At 47.0% G+C, this 16186-nt stretch overlaps 1 protein-coding gene and 1 long non-coding RNA gene across 5 annotated transcripts; one reads left to right on the top strand and one right to left on the bottom strand.

Annotated features, from left to right (window-relative positions):
* Window positions 1-3651: 3651 nt before the first annotated feature.
* GTPBP8 (GTP binding protein 8 (putative)) lies at window positions 3652-14917 on the bottom strand. Of its 4 annotated transcripts, XR_009484115.1 has the most exons (8): window positions 14612-14917; window positions 14146-14244; window positions 12617-12747; window positions 12196-12295; window positions 11659-11777; window positions 10045-10171; window positions 7995-8055; window positions 3652-3807 (listed from the first exon to the last, which is right to left on the bottom strand). XR_009484115.1 is itself a non-coding variant. In XM_059821717.1 (7 exons), exons 1-6 carry the CDS (start codon window positions 14915-14917, stop codon window positions 10087-10089), a joined length of 840 nt encoding a protein of 279 aa, XP_059677700.1. In that variant the 3' UTR covers window positions 3652-3807; window positions 10045-10086. The 4 variants fall into 4 exon arrangements, 3 of the variants coding, with proteins under 3 accessions (XP_059677700.1, XP_059677689.1, XP_059677681.1); XM_059821717.1 differs by lacking the exon at window positions 7995-8055; XM_059821706.1 differs by lacking the exon at window positions 3652-3807 and having other exon boundaries at window positions 7905-8055.
* On the top strand, window positions 5183-8573 carry LOC132317590 (uncharacterized). The gene is made up of 5 exons (XR_009484116.1): window positions 5183-5204; window positions 5920-6023; window positions 6199-6447; window positions 6988-7585; window positions 8052-8573. It is a non-coding gene; the product is annotated as an uncharacterized LOC132317590 (long non-coding RNA).
* Window positions 14918-16186: the final 1269 nt, after the last annotated feature.

Below are 16186 nucleotides of genomic sequence, written 5' to 3'. Positions count from 1 at the left end.
TTGGTGACTCTCCCCAAGTCTGTATATTACACTCATTGTTGCTAGGTTGTCAGGTCGGGATAATTTGGTTTAAAAGGGAACTCGGGAGGTGTCTGGTTTATTCCCCTGCTTAAAAAAGGGTCAGCCATGAGGTCAGAAAGGTTGCCTTTTCCCAGTCAGTCAGTCCCTGGCCTGTGAGGTTGCCGGGGGCTCTTCCTTCCCTTGAGCGAGACTTGCAGTTGTTGAATTTCATAAGGTTGCTGTCAGCCCTTTCCTGCAGCTCTCCCAAGTCCCTCTAAATGGCAGCCCTGCCCTCGAGCGTGCCCGCTGTTCCCCCCTGGTTTGGTACCATGTGTACATTCGGCAGGAATGCACCTCCTCCCCTCCTCCAGATCTCTCGTAAAGATGTTAAACCGGACACATCCCAGCATAGGCCCGTGCAGTGTTCCACTTGCGACTGCCATGCAGGTAGAATATGACCCACTAACTACGACCCTCGAAGCCCAATTATCCAACCAGTTTTTACTGATCTAGTTGTGCACTTATCCAGACTGTAATGTCCTAATTTGGATACAAGACTAATGCAGGAGACAGTGTGAAAAGACTTGCTAAATTTGGGGTATATGACATCTCCTATTCTCCCCTCATACAAAAATCCAGTCATTTTATCATAGAAGGTAGTCAAGCTGGTCAGGCATGATTTACCCTTGGTAAATTCACGCAGTCTCCAAATCCTTTCTTCTCTTTCACATGCCCAGAAATATGTTCCAAGATAACTCACCCCATGATTTTCCCCGGGACAGAGGTAAGGATGGCTGAACCTGGAGTTCCCTGGATTGTTCTTTTAGCATCTTTGAAGGTGGGTGCAAGATTTGCTTTCTTCCAGTCATCAGGGACCTCCACCTTGCAAGGACATCAGCCAGCTCTCTCAGCACCCTCAGATGTAGCCTGTCAGGTCTCATGGACTTGTAAGGGTCCGGCTCTTTTGAGTAATCCCTAGCTTAACCCTCATCCATTGCTGGCAGCTCTCCTCCTGAACCCTTTTGCATATTTCAAAGGCCTGTGAGACCTTTTTGGTAAAGACAAGCAGAGATATTGGGATGTATGACCCACTCCACTCAGCAACAGCCCTACATTTCCCATGTTCAGCTTTTTACTACCAGTGTAACTGTAGAAGTTCGGGTTGTCCTTGACGTCCTTGACAAGTCTCAGCTGCAGCTGAGTTCTGGCTTTCCTCACACCATCCCTACACACTTGGGGAAAGTTTCTAAATTCCTCCTTGGTAGCCTGTCCCTCTTTCCACCTCCTATACGCTGCCTTTTTATGTTGGAGCTCCATCACAGGTTCACAGTTCAGCCAAATCGATCTCCTAGTATGCCTGCTTGTCTTCCCAAGTATGAGGATGGCCCATTCTTGTGCTTGGCGGATGCTCTTGTTAAAGACCTGCCAGCTTTCCTGAGCTCCTTTACCCATCAGAGCCTCCTTCTATGTGATCCCATGTAGTCGTTGTCTGAGTGTATTGGGTTTGCGTGGCAGCGTTTTGGTAGCGGGGGGGCTACAGGGGTGGCTTCTGTGAGAAGCTGCTAGAAACTTCCCCTATGTCTGATAGGGCCAATGCCAGTCGGCTCCAAGACGGACCTGCCACTGGCCAAGGCCGAGCTAATCAGCAACAGTGGTAGCGCCTCTGTGATAACATATTTAAGAAGGGGGGGAAAAAGTGGGAAACGGCAGCTGGAGAAGAGAGGAGTGAGAATATGTGAGAGAAACAACTCTGCAGACACCAAGGTCAGTGAAGAAGGAGGGGGAGGAGAGGGTCCAGGCTCCGGAGCAGAGATTCCCCTGCAGCCCGTGGTGAAGACCATGCTGAGGCAGGCTGTGCCCCTGCAGCCCATGGAGGTCCACGGTGGAGCAGATACCCACCCGCAGCCCGGGGAGGACCCCACGCCGGAGCAGGTGGATGCCCGAAGGAGGCTGTGACCCCATGGGAAGCCCATGCTGGAGCAGGCTCCTGGCAGGACCTGTGGACCCGTGGAGAGAGGAGCCCACGCTGGGGCAGGTTTGCTGGCAGGACTTGCGATCCCGCGGGGGACCCACGCTGGAGCAGTCTGTTCCTGAAGGACCACCCCGTGGAACGGACCCATGCTGGAACAGTTCGTGAAGAACTGCAGCCCGTGGGAAGGACCCACGTTGGAGAAGTTTGTGGAGAACTGTCTCCTGTGGGAGGGACCCCACGCTGGAGCAGGGGAAGAGTGTGAGGAGGAAGGAGTGGCAGAAACAACGTGTGATGAACTGACCGCAACCCCCATTCCCCGTCCCCCTATGCCGCTCGGGGGGAGGAGGTAGAAAATCGGGAGTGAAGTTGAGCCCGGGAAGAAGGGAGGGGTGGGGGGAAGGTGTTGCTTTTTAAGATTTGGTTTTACTTCTCATTATCCTACTCTGATTTTGATTGGTAATAAATTAAACTGATTTCCCCACATCAAGTCTATTTTGCCCATGATGGTAATTGGTGAGTGATCTCCCTATGTCCTTATCTCGACCTATGAGCCTTTCCTCATATTTTCTCTCTCCTGTCCAGCTGAGGAAGGGGAGTGAGTGAGCGGCTGTGTGGTGATTGGTCCGGCTGGGACTAAACCACGACACTGAGTAAGCTGAAGTCCAGGATCTGCTACTCTCTTTCATCACTGCCCTCGGGATCTTCAACTCCACTATTTCATTGCCACTATGGCCAAGTTGATTACCATATCCCCAGTGAGCTCTTCCTTTGTTAATGAGCTCAAAACTAATTTCAATTTCTGACTTTCGTTTTAGGAAAAATAGCACTAGGGTGTCACATGGAAATCAGTGGGCTTTTTTTTCCCACCCCCCGGTACTGAGAAGTTGAAAGATTGCAGGTTGCTTCGTGACAGGGTTTTATGGAAAAAGGATCTCAAATGAATTCTGGAATTTCCCTTTCAGATCATTCGTGACTTGGGAACACATAAACTTTTGCTGATGCCCGGGTCTGGTCAGGAGAAACTGAAGATGAAACTTAACAATATAAGGTAAAATACTGGTGCAGTTACATAAACATGTGTCCATGCTTGGTAGGTGGTTTGAATTTGAACACTGTGAATTAAGAGCATTTGCTTTCTAACATGGTAAATTATTTTAGGTCCATAAACTCAAGATTATGCTTTTAATAATAAATAACATACAGGAAAGGGAATGGACTTGGTCTTTTTTTTCAGTGAACTGATGGCTCTGAGAGGTGGAGTACGCTAAGGGCAAAGAGCTGGTGAGTGAAACCGTTGGCAGCTGCGAAGAGATGGAATTTATGGTTGGACTTGGTGATCTTACAGGTCTTTTCCAACCTTAGTGATTCTGTGATTCTGTGAATTAATTAGATGCTCTTGCTGTTCTTGACAGCGAGGGTGGAAATCCAAAAAGAAAATACATTCTTCACGAGCTCTGGAATTAAGGTAACAGGAATGGATGTGTGGCCTTTTCAGTTAAGTTTTGCCTTTTCCCAGCTCTCAGTACTTCACAAATTGAAGCACACTTGACTGACTATGACCAAACAACTTGGAAACTGAAGGTAATCCCCACAAGCATGGCAGTTTCCCATGGCTGCAACTTTGAAACTGAATTTAATTCAGAGGATGGAGTACACTCTTCCATCAAAAGTGGGACTTAAATCAATGCGGGTGTGTTGTGGTAACTTCCGTGTATGCTGCTTGCTTCCCGCTGTAACTGAGCGTTCAGTGTAGGAGTCTGCGTTGGTATCTGGGAGTCCTCACTGTGGCAGTCCCTCACTGTCAGGGGGCCAAGCATAGCTCAGAATGACTTCTCCTAAGCCAAAGAACAAGTACAATGTGACTTATAAATCCTCTTTTACTTTCTATATAGTAACACTTCTGTCAACATCTAAATAAACGATTTTTTTCTTTTTTTTTCATGAGCTATGTTTCTTGCTGTTAGCCTAAACTAGTTCTAAAACATCAGAGGAGGGGCACACAAAGGAAGTGGACACAGATCAGTTGCTTAAGTAATGCGCTTTTCAGCTAGGTTATAAAAGAAGGGCCTGTGTCCCATGCCATTTAACATGTATTGGTGCTTAAGTTCCCACCTGCAGCTGCAAGGAGATCTGCGTTTCTTTGTAATTTAACATCTAAGGCTTGGACAAGATTTATCCTCATCAGCTTGGACACCTGTTAGTGTTTCTTAATGTCTCTAAAGAAACTTTAACATTGAAATGCTTTATACTGTAAAAACATGTTTCTTGTTATTTTTATTGCATTAGTTTAAAGTTGCTTATTGTACTCTTAATATTTATGGTGAATTTCTTAGAAGTACTTCTTCAGAGTACTAGGTTTAGAACAAATGTCTCTGAAGTATGCCTTGGGAGTCACATTGGGGAGCCACTAAGGAGGGAATACAAGAAATATTCTTCTATTAGAACGGTCTTTAAAAATTGTCCAAAACTATTCCTTTATCCCAAATGTTGTAAATACTTTGGCCACCTGAACCCTGGCTGCTATGGGCCAAAGGTGTCAGCAGTACCTTCTGACAGTGTGCAAACCGTAGTCATGCTTGGCTTGCTTACAGACCTACCTGCCAACTCTTTCCCAAGGTTTGTTGGTATTGTTCCTTATTTTATTTTTTCCATCAGCAAGTTCTAGAATTTCTGAAATGTCTCTTGTAATTGGGGGCTGAGTACTAGGTTTCCCACACCTTTGGTTTTTTGGAAGAAAAAGAATCTCTTAGTGCAATGGTTTTTATTGTCTTTGAGCACAAAGGCAGCTGTGGTTCTGAAGTCCTGCTGAATCTACGTGGGCCTTGGTCTGAGTGCATTTGTTTTGCCCTGTTAAATAATACTTCTGAATTGTACAATAGCTTACATCCTTCATGAACTGTTGGGAATGGTTAAGCTAGTTTTGCTGATGCTTGAGAAATAGAAGTTTCTTGTGCCTTCGTCAGGTTTTGCCTTAAAAATTTTAGTCATAAAGAGATTTCCCCTTACAAAGAAAAATCCGTTATGTCTCCAGAAGGAGGCTCACTTTTCTAGTGTAATAAATGCCTTGCTAAGTTAAGTTTGAACGAAGGTGTTTCCCTAGGAAGCTGAAGCGGAAGAAGGAAAAGGCACAGCTGAGGTGCAAACACTGGAGAAACAAAAACATACTGGAGAGCAGAGCAAGAGAGAGTCTTGATGAAGCACTGAAGGATCCCAAGGAATTAATTCAAAAGAAGTGAGTACAGTGCCTTTCAGTGTCCGAGTCTAAAGAGCCTTCCCTGAGGGAGCTCAGTGCTGGCACCAGCCCAAGACACCACATTCTGCACTTGCCCCAGGGGCGAGGACAACAGTCCAGCAGCGCTGTATTCATCACACAAGAACCAGTGGAGAATAACCTCTTGGGGAACAGCATTAGCAAGACTAGCGCTAAGATTTATACCCCCCTGCCCCTTACTACTTACTGGCATAGTATGTTTTCCATCACGCTCAATGTTTTTCCAAGAAAATACTGGTTTAAGTAGCTATGTCTGTGCAAGTGGTAGATTTATTGTCTTGTATGAACTTTGTAAATGTGCCACAAGGTGCACAGTTTAGATGATTATTAGAATACAAAAATGTGAACTACCTTCCCTGAAAAAATCTGCTGTGTATTTAACTGAACAGTTGATAGCTGCTCAATAATTCCCTTATTGAGCAAAACAGTTTTTTGTGCTCATATAAAAGATGCTTATAAGTAGATTTAGTCATAGCTGAAGTAGTTAGAGATCAAGTATTGAAGAAGTGCTTGGACAGCATTAAATTAGTGTTAAAATAAATCTGTGCATCCACACTTAATGCTGTGGCTAGTTCTTAGGAGCAGATCAAATTGCAGTTATCAAACCGAGTATTAAAATCACTTGTGTCGGTAAGGAAGGGATGCTTACTTTACTTTTTATTGGTGGTGTTTTTAGGTATGAACTGGCTGTGAACACATCAGATGAGAACAAAAGGAAGTTACAGGACTGGCTATAGCATGTTGTGGAGAGGGTGGCTTCTCATATGGAGGGCTGTAGAGGTAAGTCACGCCTCTGTGACGGGTGCCCCCACTCTGACTTAATTAACAGTATTTTGGTTCAGGCATCACTGACAAGTAGGGCTGAGTAAAGTCAGCTCTGTTGTACAAACCTTGAGAAATTGTGCTAGGCCAAATCTTCTCAGGAACTTAAGGAATTTACATTGTATCTTATCAGGAGCCAACAGTACCAGCTTGAGCTAGGACCAGATGAAACTACAGCTGCTAGCGTTGCACAGTTGCACGTACACCAAAGGGGAGTCTGGCTACAAGTCAATCACTTTATGCTGCATCAGCAGCCACCACAGCCCGTTGAGCTATCTTGCACAGCAGCGGGCTGCATGGTGGTGATCTCCCCTTGACACATCTCAAGGTTAGTCCTCGAGATCGAGAGATCCCTTACCTGGCATCCGATATCGGCAGCGAGGTAAATGACATTTTATATTAGATCTAAAGCATATTGTATACAAGCTAGCTTAATTACTAGAAGTGTAGTAAGTAGTAGCGTGTTTGACCACTATCTAATCATCATTTAATCATTGTTTAATAAAACCTTTTGGTTAATTCCACGAAGATGACTTCTCATAAATTGAGAGGCTGTCACAGGTGAATTAACTGATCATCTTCATTTTGGCATGTAATGTAAGATCAGTTTGCCTTTTCTTAGTTCTGTTCCTTTCCTCTCATCCTGTTTGTAGCATGGGGCAAAACCACAACTTATTCCTCCCTCCTCTGCCTCACTTTTTCCAAAACACTTAAGCAGGAGAGTGATGTAAGAACCTGTATGTCTCCCTGGGTTCGTCCCTGCTTGCACAGGAACAGCTACAAGTTTTCCGTAAAATACAGTATCGTGTTGTAGCTGGGATAAGTAGGTACTAAAAGTCATCTCAAGCATGAGTAGGACTGGCCAGTGATACAGACTGGAAACATTAGCTGCTGCTAAAATTTCTGTTTCCTCTCTTGCCAGGAACTCTGATAGTTGAAGTAGCAGTATCTTGCTTCTCATGGGCAGCCACCCCACTTAATGCGGAATGAATTGTCTGTATTCAACACCTGGCATGTTCTGGTTGGCATCCGAATTTTGTTTCATACTGTAGCAGAGAGCTCCTACTGCAATAAGTCCTAGTTCTGAGCGGAGTCTGAAAACAATGCTGAGCCCAAGGAGCAAGACTAAGAGTGAAAGACGGCAACACCGACACAACCTTCAAAGTCACAGTAAACCAGAGAGCTCTTTCTGCCTTAGTGCGTGTTGTCTCTCTGTAAATGCCTCGGAGAGCCTAAATCTGAAATGTCTACCTGCTAAACCTCTGCCCCCTGCCCCCCCCCTTAAAATAACCCAAGAAACCTGTTTAGATTACTGCATTAATATTAATAGAATTATTGACGTAGTATCTGGTCAAGGGCTCTACTAAAATGCATTCTACACTAGTGACTGTAGGGGACTGCTGCAAGAATATGGTCAACATACTGGCTTTGTAGCGCTGGGTTTATGGTGACAGACTGGACCAGACACAGTAGAGGAAGAAAAAGGAGAAAGTACTGCTGAAAGACCAGAGACGCACGAGGTAAAATCCTTTGCCATAGAAGCCTGTACACAACATCATTTCTATAATTGACAGGTGCAGACAAGGCAAAGCTTTACAAGCTGGGTGCCTGCAGTGTGGTGTATACACCGCAAACAATTTAAGACTTCGGAAACATTTAAAACTGAAATGATCTCTACTACTTCAGTATGCTGCTAGGCCCACCATTCATCAATGAGTGGGGAAAAAGAAAGGGAGAGCTTTTGTGTGCCTGGCCTGAGAAAGTGCAGTTCCTCACTCAGAAGCACAGCATGTGCCTTAAGAACTTGGCAAGAAAGTCTGCTAGTGCATCAGACACCTGTTTACCCGAAGCATGTTCCCATGAAGGCACTTACATGTAAATTTTAATGTTTAAGTGAAGGAGAGGACTCGATTTTATTTACTACCTTACCTGTCACAGGGGCACTGATTCTTGTGTGTAACAAAACCGTGGTGTTCTCTCCTGCAGATGGCTGAGGAAAACGCCAGAGTTACTCCAATATTTGAAGCATTTGTGAATGAAGATCTTTTGACCAATACAGTAGAAGACCCAGATGTGTCCAGAGGTAAAGCCGGTTCTTCAGGATAAGACTGTACCTATTCTAGCACAGCTGTAAGAAACTGTAGGACCTAGCTCTACGTGGCTTCCATTAAGGACACCTCATGGCAACTATACACACCCACAAGGATCATGGGGTCCAACTCTGAGTCTGCTACCATTTCAAAGCACTTTTTATACAAATGGATTTATCAGACATACTTCATGTATTTAAGTGGTTAATAAAAAGACTTCCTAGTGCTGTAAGGCGTTTTGTTCTGAAGAGTGACTAAAACCAGGACTCTGCTTTCTTTTACATAAACAGACTTATTTTCAGAGGCTTTTCAGTCAAGGCTGAGGCCTTGAAAATGACAGCCTTGGCAAGATTGATGCTTTTAGAAGATCCTGGTTTTAAGATACAAAGAAAAGAAAAGATTATTCCTGAAGTGTTCACTTGCATCTGTTCCATCTGTCTAGATACTGCTGCACTTCCCCCTAGGATCAAGCCTCCTGTGGGCTGTTCACTCTGGAGCACTTTTGGATTAGAGGTGAAATATTAAAGAATTAAAGGTTTGATCTCTCTTAAGATGTGGAAACTAGAGATCCACATCTTCCTACTGCATTCCCCACACCCCCCACTTCTTACACATATGCTAAAAATAGACCTCACCTCATGTTTAATCTTAATCTTAGAGTTACAAGAAATTTCATAATGAAACAAAACACTAGAAATACCTCAGAGTGGTTCACAAAACACCTGCCCTTTCTTGTGGTTTAAACACTTAATGTAAGTAACTTTGACAACTGCGTACACACATTTGGCAATGTTAAGACATGACAAACTGAGTGCCACAGTTTGACACAGGCACTTAATAGGTTTGGTCTAAATTCTCTTGTAACAACCACTGCTATTGATGATAGTCCTTTTCCCCCCCAATTCTGTGCCTTGTAACAAGCCAACTTCAGGTGCTTTTAGCTGCTGTGGGACACAATTCTGCCAGCGGTTACAGTGCCACTAAAGAGCATGGGACATCAGTACTGTGCTTCAGCCGCCAGCGTAAAACGGCTGCAGAGAATGGACAGTGTCTCATCTCTGGCAATTCATGCGAGTGCAGCTGCAGAACTTCACGCTGGATTTAAAACAGAAGGTAGATGCAGCACCGACAGATGATAAAGCACAGAAGGAGAGAGTTCCCCTAGGTGTCATTCAGCTATTCCACTCTGTTTCAAGCCAACAGATCCCATTAAAGATGTGTCCTTTCCTTCATCCCCCTGGAACAGGGACAACTCGATGTATGCAAGCGAGGCGTGCCATCACGCTGCACCTATTGAACACACGATGCAGAGGCGTCACAAAAGTAAAATATACGAGAAGCCCTAAACACACCGTCACAGACAACATGTTGGCTAGTTCCACTCCAGATCGCCTTACAGCAGGCAGGTTGCACAGGTGCTAGTTTTTGCCCCTGCTATATAAGCTGAGAGAAGTAAACCTCTATGTGTCATTCAATTCAACTGGGCAAGTACAGTTTGCTTGATGTTAGGGCTATAGTTTTCTAAACTAAATGCCTTTTTAATTAATGAGATTACTAGAATCTCTCTAGTATCCTAAATACAGCAGAGCTTAGGCATGCAGTGATAGCTTTTTTGATCGTTTAGCTGGAGGGAGAGGAAATGCTGTATTAGAACTTAGCTTCTCTTTGGAGGTTCTCTTTGCTTTTTTCTCCTGAACACAATCATGTAGGCTTTATAAAACAGTTTTGTAATAACCTGGATTCACTCATAGTGCAAACTTCCCAAATTGATTAATTTATTAAACAAAAAGCTTAGCCTTACAAGTATTAATTTACACAAGTTTATCAAAAAATAAATTCTAGTACCTCTGGTTATTTACAACAAAAATCCAGACCTCCAGTTTTGGTACCTTTTGTTCTGGATGAGCTGAGCAGATCAGAAGCCAGTCTTTTCAGTTGCCCTCTACAGTAGGCAGGTTTCCAGTAACATGGGCTACAAAACACCTTAGCAAGTGAACCCCCGAAAACTCCAGAGAACTGTGGAAACAAAGGCGTGGATGTTCAGTGCCAGATGCTGCTGTGTCTTGGAGTAATACAAGCAAACTCAGCCACTGGCTGTATTAAATCGCATCTCCCGCAGTGTAGTACAACCTTGGTAAATTAAAGCACTTCAGCTACGTAATCAAACAATTACAGCTTGCTACTGTTAACAGAACTCCAAACAAAATGGCAAAGCCCACTAGCATGCAGCATAGGGACTGCTGCCCCCCTCGGAGAAAGGCCAAGGGAAGAGCAGCCTTGAAAACTGAACTCTACTCCCTTGCAGAGGAGGGGGAAAGAGGAAAGGGCGTTCCCCCATCAGCAGCCCACCCTCCACCCTTGGGGCACAGGGAAGTGCCACCTCTAGAGCAGACAGACCTATTTTAGGTAGTTTGCCCTACTGCAAATCATAGAATCGTTTAGGTTGGAAAAGACCTTTAAGATCATCAAGTCCAACCGTTAACCTAACCCTGCTAAACCATGTCCCTAGGTGCCTCATCCTCACAAATACCTCCAGGGATGGTGACTCCACCACCTCCCTGGGCAGCCTGTTCCAGTGTCTGACAATCCTTTCAGTGAAGAAATTTTTCCTAATATCCAATCTGAACCTCCCCTGGCGCAACTTGAGGCCATTTCCTCTTGTTCTGTCACTTGTCACTTGGGAGAAGAGACCAACACCCACCTCTCTGCAACCCCCTTTCAGGCAATTGTAGAGAGCGATGAGGTCTCCCCTCAGCCTCCTCTTCTCCAGACTGAACAACCCCAGCTCCCTCAGCCGCTCCTCATCAGACTTGTGCTCCAGACCCCTCACCAGCTTCGTTGTCCTTCTCTGGACACGCTCCAGCACCTCAATGTCCTTCTTGTAGTGAGGGACCCAAAACGAACACAGTAGTCGAGGTGCGGCCTCACCAGCGCCGAGTACAGGGGTACGATCACCTCCCTACTCCTGCTGGCCACACCATTTCTGATACAGGCCAGGATGCCGTTGGCCTTCTTGGCCACCTGGGCACACTGCTGGCTCATATTCAGCCGCTGTCAACCAACACCCCCAGGTCCTTTTCTGCAGGGCAGCTTTCCAGCCACTCATCCCCAAGCCTGTAGCAGTTCATGGGGTTGTTGTGACCCAAGTGCAGGACCCGGCACTTGGCCTTGTTGAACCTCATACCATTGGCCTGGGCCCATCCATCCAGCCTGTCCAGATCCCTCTGCAGAGCCTTCCGACCCTCGAGCAGATCACCACTCCCGCCCAACTTGGTGTCATCTGCAAACTTACTGAGGGAGCACTCGATCCCCTCATCCAGATCATTGATAAAGATATTAAACAAGACCGGCCCCAAAACTGAGCCCTGGGGAACACCACTTGTGACCGGCCGCCAACTGGATTTAACTCCATTCACCACAACCCTTCGGGCCCGGCCACCCAGACAGGTTTTTACCCAGTGGTTCACCTGAAAGGGAATGGCAGCAATAGAGAAGAGCTTTACCTGACCAGGAATAGCTGAGGAAAGCATCCCTGAGTTTTCTCCTTTACAAACTCCTGGATCTCCAGTACGTTCTTTAACAACAGTCCCCTGGAAGCTCGGTCAATTTTTGTTAACACCATCTGCATGGATCCAGAAAAGGAGGATTGAAAGAGGAAAAGAAGATTATTTTGCTGCTAGCCTAGAACATCTGTAAGAGTCCTGGACCATCCTGAAGGCAGGCTGAAAGCTCTGGGTCATATCTAGGGGGAGAAATGGTATAATACAGTTCACCAAAACACTTCTATAACCTGCATAAGGATGCTTTCCAAGCTCCTCAAGCTGAGCACTGGAAAAAAAAGTGTCCATTTAATAAATCAAACAAAAAAATCCCTGAAATCCCACTTGCCCCCTCAACAAATGTTAAGCCTATTTTATTAACAGTAAAGGGAGAGGTGTTACTACTTAGGTAGGACAACTTACACAAGCTCAGGTAGAGGGTATACACCTTTACAGATTATCTGTAGCCTATAACCAACACAAGAACGAAGCACTACCTACCACATAAGGAATCCCAAACTCTTCCAGCATCTCTACTGCAATATGATCTGTTTTCTGGAGTCCCACTACACCATCAACTAACAGAAAAGTCCTCTTCAAGCTGCCAGAAACACAAGCAACAGTAATCACCACCATGATTTTATGCCTGCTCTGCTACTTCTAAATTCATAAGCAAGAACAAGTAACACAGGATCTGGGGATAGGAAGAGCCAAGGAAAGCCATGCATGGGAGCCAAGGGTCGGCACAGAGCAGCACCTCGATCTTTTCTGCTGTTTTGATCTGTCTAAGCATGAACGAGTGACTAATCAATGCTACCACTAGAAGCAGCTACCCCTCCTGCATTTTTTCACCTAATTACATGACACCATATACAGATATGTGGCTTTCATCGCTCTGCGGAGGTACAGTTAAGTCCCTTACTTGCTCCGTTCCTGCAGATAGGCCTCCACCATCTCCACAAAGTCTTTGGGGGCACGGTATCCGTATCCTGGCATATCCACCAGAGTAAAGTACTTCCCTACTTTGAAGAAATTCATCTTCTTTGTGTGGCCCTGGGGAGAAGAGATTATTTTTTTTTTAAAGAAAAGTGAGATGAAGGAAGGGGGTGGTTTTAAAAAGTTGCTTTAAGCAGTGGACTAGGAGATGCCCCGCAAAACATCTCTGTACCATGCCCTGCCCCCCTGCCAAGAAGGCTGTAAAAATGATACTGTTGCTTTAAGCTGCCTCATCTCCTACCCTTGCAGCAATCCCATGTGGCTCCGTCCTTAAAAGAGACTCGAAATACCTTCACGGGTCTCTGTGCTTGGTTCTTCCCACAGGGCTTTACATCACCTCTACTCTGCTTGTGCAACTCCTGTCTGGCACGTGTGCCAGCCCTGGCTGAAGAGCTAAGCTTGTTGTAAATATTCAGGTTTTTTTTTTATCAAAATATGATTTTTTATATATATATATAAGGTTAAATTTAATTAATAAATAAGTAGGATTGTTAAGTTAGAAACAATAACCATAGGAACCTCACCAGGGAGTCGCCGTTCCATACTGAGGAACTAACAGTAACGAGATGGAACGATGAAGAATTGAATAGAAAAGTTTTGTTTGAGTCCTGTGACAGTGTGACCTGATATGCACCAGTGATGCTGCTTGAAAATCCCCTTACCCTTCCCACCTTGACATGAATATCAAGAATGCCAATCAATAGATATTAATAGAAATAACCATTGATTATTCATAGGCATGGAAATTGGCAGAAAAGTATAAGCTAGAAAGTGATTAATAAAAGATTAAAGATTTTATATATATATTTTCTGTTTAAGGGTAACTAGGTATGATCTATCCCTGATTTAATCATAAACTAGCTATGAACAATGTAGCATTGTGAAGAGGTAGAATTTACTTGTCAAGAGAATGATAAGTTGTAGGCCTGGTCAGTGAACCGGGGAAAACTTAAGAAGATTCCAAGAACGGGATTTTGCAACCAACCTGAGCATGCGCAAAGATGGGGTTCAACTAAAGGACACCATGAGGAAGACTATGGACGACCACCAGAGGACCTTAGACGACCACCTGTGTACCTGGAGGCGCATGTGTCACGAGCATTTACATATATTAATGAGTTCTCAGAAATTGTATGAATATGTTAATTGTTTCTTGGAAAATATGATGAGTATGTATACTTTGATTGTATATAACTCTGGTAGCGGAGAAGCTAAGCACGCACACGAGGTGGAGCGATCCCCTGTGCGTCCAGCGCTGCAATGAAGAAGTGCCTGCTCACCTACATACCTTGTGTAGATGAGTTTTTATAGTACAGATTCGTAACAAGCTGGGCTCTTTCCACCTTCCCCTTTGCTAGAACCCGAGAGCTTGTTTCCTCCTGCCCTTCTCAGCCCTGTCCTCTGGGCTGGCACCAGCTTCTGCGCAAGAGAGAGGGAAGTTAAAAGGCCACTCACCGGCGTTTTTGACACTCTGACCTCCACTTCTGGAGAGAGTGAAAACAAGGCCCGGATTAAAGACGATTTCCCCACGTTGCTTCGGCCGACGAAGCACACCTGCAGTAGGAGAGGCGGAGAGAGTCCTTCTGCAGCGGCCCACCTCCCCTCGCCCAACGCACCGGGCCGGGGGGCACCCGCCGCTGCCGTCAGTCCCGCTCATTCGGTGCCCGCCACGGCCTCTGCCTGCGACTGCCGCGCTGGCCACACCGCCCAGCCGAGTTGCACACCGCGGGGGGAGCAACCACAAACAGATTATTTTAGAAGAGCAACAGCGAGTCGCAGCGTACAGCGCTCAGACGCCGCCCACCCCCGTTTGACCGCCGGCAGCTGAGGGCAGCCGGGGGCGCGGCGGGGCCACGGCCTCCAGCCGAAGGGCACGGAGGGCCCCGCCGCGGGAGGGGGGGGGGGGCGCGGGGGGCCTGACCTCGGGCAGGGCGGGCGGCGGGGCATGGTCCATGCGGACGGCGGAGCTGACATAGTCGATGGCGTGGCCGCGGCCGGCCCTGAAGAGCGCCTCGGCGCGCTGCAGAGCGGCCAGGCCGGGCTGGAAGAGGCGGAACCGCGCCGCGTCGACGCCGGGAGCCAGGTACCGCGTCAGCTTCTGCAGCGGGAACACCACGTCGCTGCGGCGGTTCCGCTCCAGCCGCAGCACCTGCGAGAGGGCGGCCAGCGCCGGCGGGGACCGTCCCGCCCGGCCCCGCACCGCCCCAGCAGCCCGCGGCAGCAGCATCCTCCCGGCGCGGCGCGGCCCCGGAAGGCGGTGGGAGGGGAGGGGAGGGGAGGGGAAGGGGGGGAGGGGAGGGGAGGGGAGGGGAAGGGGGGGAGGGGAGGGGCCCGGCGCTGCGCCCCGGCTGCCCCGGCGCGGGCGGGCCGGGCCGAGGTGCGGTGCCGCGGGCGGGCGGTGCCCCGGCTGCGGGCCGGTCGTGCTCGTCGGACCCCGAGAGAGCCGCACGTTTTCGCCAGGCTCGGCTCTGTGGTTCTTCCTGCGCATCGTGTTTTCTTTCTGGGCTCGAGCCAAAGCGTCGCGGAGCTGCTGCGGGCTCCGAGGCCCCGTTTGGCCGCGAAACGGGGCAGAGCAGCGGTGTCCTGCAGCGCGTTCTGCTGCAGCGGTCAGTTTTCCAGGAGCTATTCTGGTGTTCGAGCTTACAGCCCGGCAAGCCGGGGGGTCCTGGGGAAACCTGCCCGTTCTTTCAGGCAGAAACCCCTTTTTCTCCTGCAGCCGCAGTCCGCTGTTGCAAGCCCTGTAAGTTGGGACGGTTTAATTATTACAATAAATAGATTTAAGGCCAGGAAGGACCATTGGAAGACAACACAAGCTATATCCTACTTTCCTTGTGTTGAGCCCAGTTACAAAGCTATAGGGAGGGAACTTCAGCCCCCTAAGAAAAGGCCAGCCAGCCGCCTACGTGTTTCTCGGAGCTTCAAATCTTTTGCAATAAGCTTCTGCTGAAATGCAGAAGCCTCTTCTCAAATTTACGATCTGTGAAAGCAGTTACTGGTGAGAGTTAGGCTAACGGTGTAAACCTAGGGCAAGAAACCTGTATTCTACTTTAGCCTTGTAAACTAAGCCCTCTTAAAACCTGCTTTGTTTCACAGCAAGGCAAGAGCTCAAACGCACATCGCTCAACACAGACCACAGTCACTGGCTGCTACGTGACTACGTAGAAGAGTGCTCCCAAAGAAATCTACAAATGACCTTTATTTGGTTCCAAACCCGTTTGAAACCTACAGAGCAGGTCTCTCTCCTGTCACCCCCGGTAGTGCAAGTAACCATAGGTAAATGTAGAGGAAAAAAAGCTGAAGAATAAACATGTCAAGAATGTCTTCAGGAACACTGCTAAATTTTTTTGTGGTAATGGAGCAACTTAATTCAATTGAAATCTGCGGTTAATCTAATAACAGAAAAACCACACTGGCCAGAGATGATGCTCATAACCACTCCAGCGGGCAGATTTCCACATTTCGATGCCAAACCGTGACACGCAAAACAGAGCGAGTG

Source organism: Gavia stellata, chromosome 1 (assembly GCF_030936135.1).
Source record: "Gavia stellata isolate bGavSte3 chromosome 1, bGavSte3.hap2, whole genome shotgun sequence".
Classification (NCBI taxonomy): Eukaryota; Metazoa; Chordata; class Aves; order Gaviiformes; family Gaviidae; genus Gavia; species Gavia stellata.
The sequence above is the reverse complement of the archived record's forward strand: the minus strand, read 5'-3'. Positions and strand labels throughout refer to the sequence as shown.

Bases quoted from the DNA above. Each gene is read 5' to 3' on its own strand.
- GTPBP8 (XM_059821717.1), bottom strand. From the start codon at position 14,917: ATGCTGCTGCCGCGGGCTGCTGGGGCGGTGCGGGGCCGGGCGGGACGG. The intron at 12,748-14,145 runs GTGAGTGGCCTT...TCTTCTCCCCAG, and splicing joins TCAGAGTGTCAAAAACGCCG to GGCCACACAAAGAAGATGAA. The intron at 11,778-12,195 runs GTAGGTAGTGCT...GGATCCATGCAG, and splicing joins AGTTTGGGATTCCTTATGTG to ATGGTGTTAACAAAAATTGA.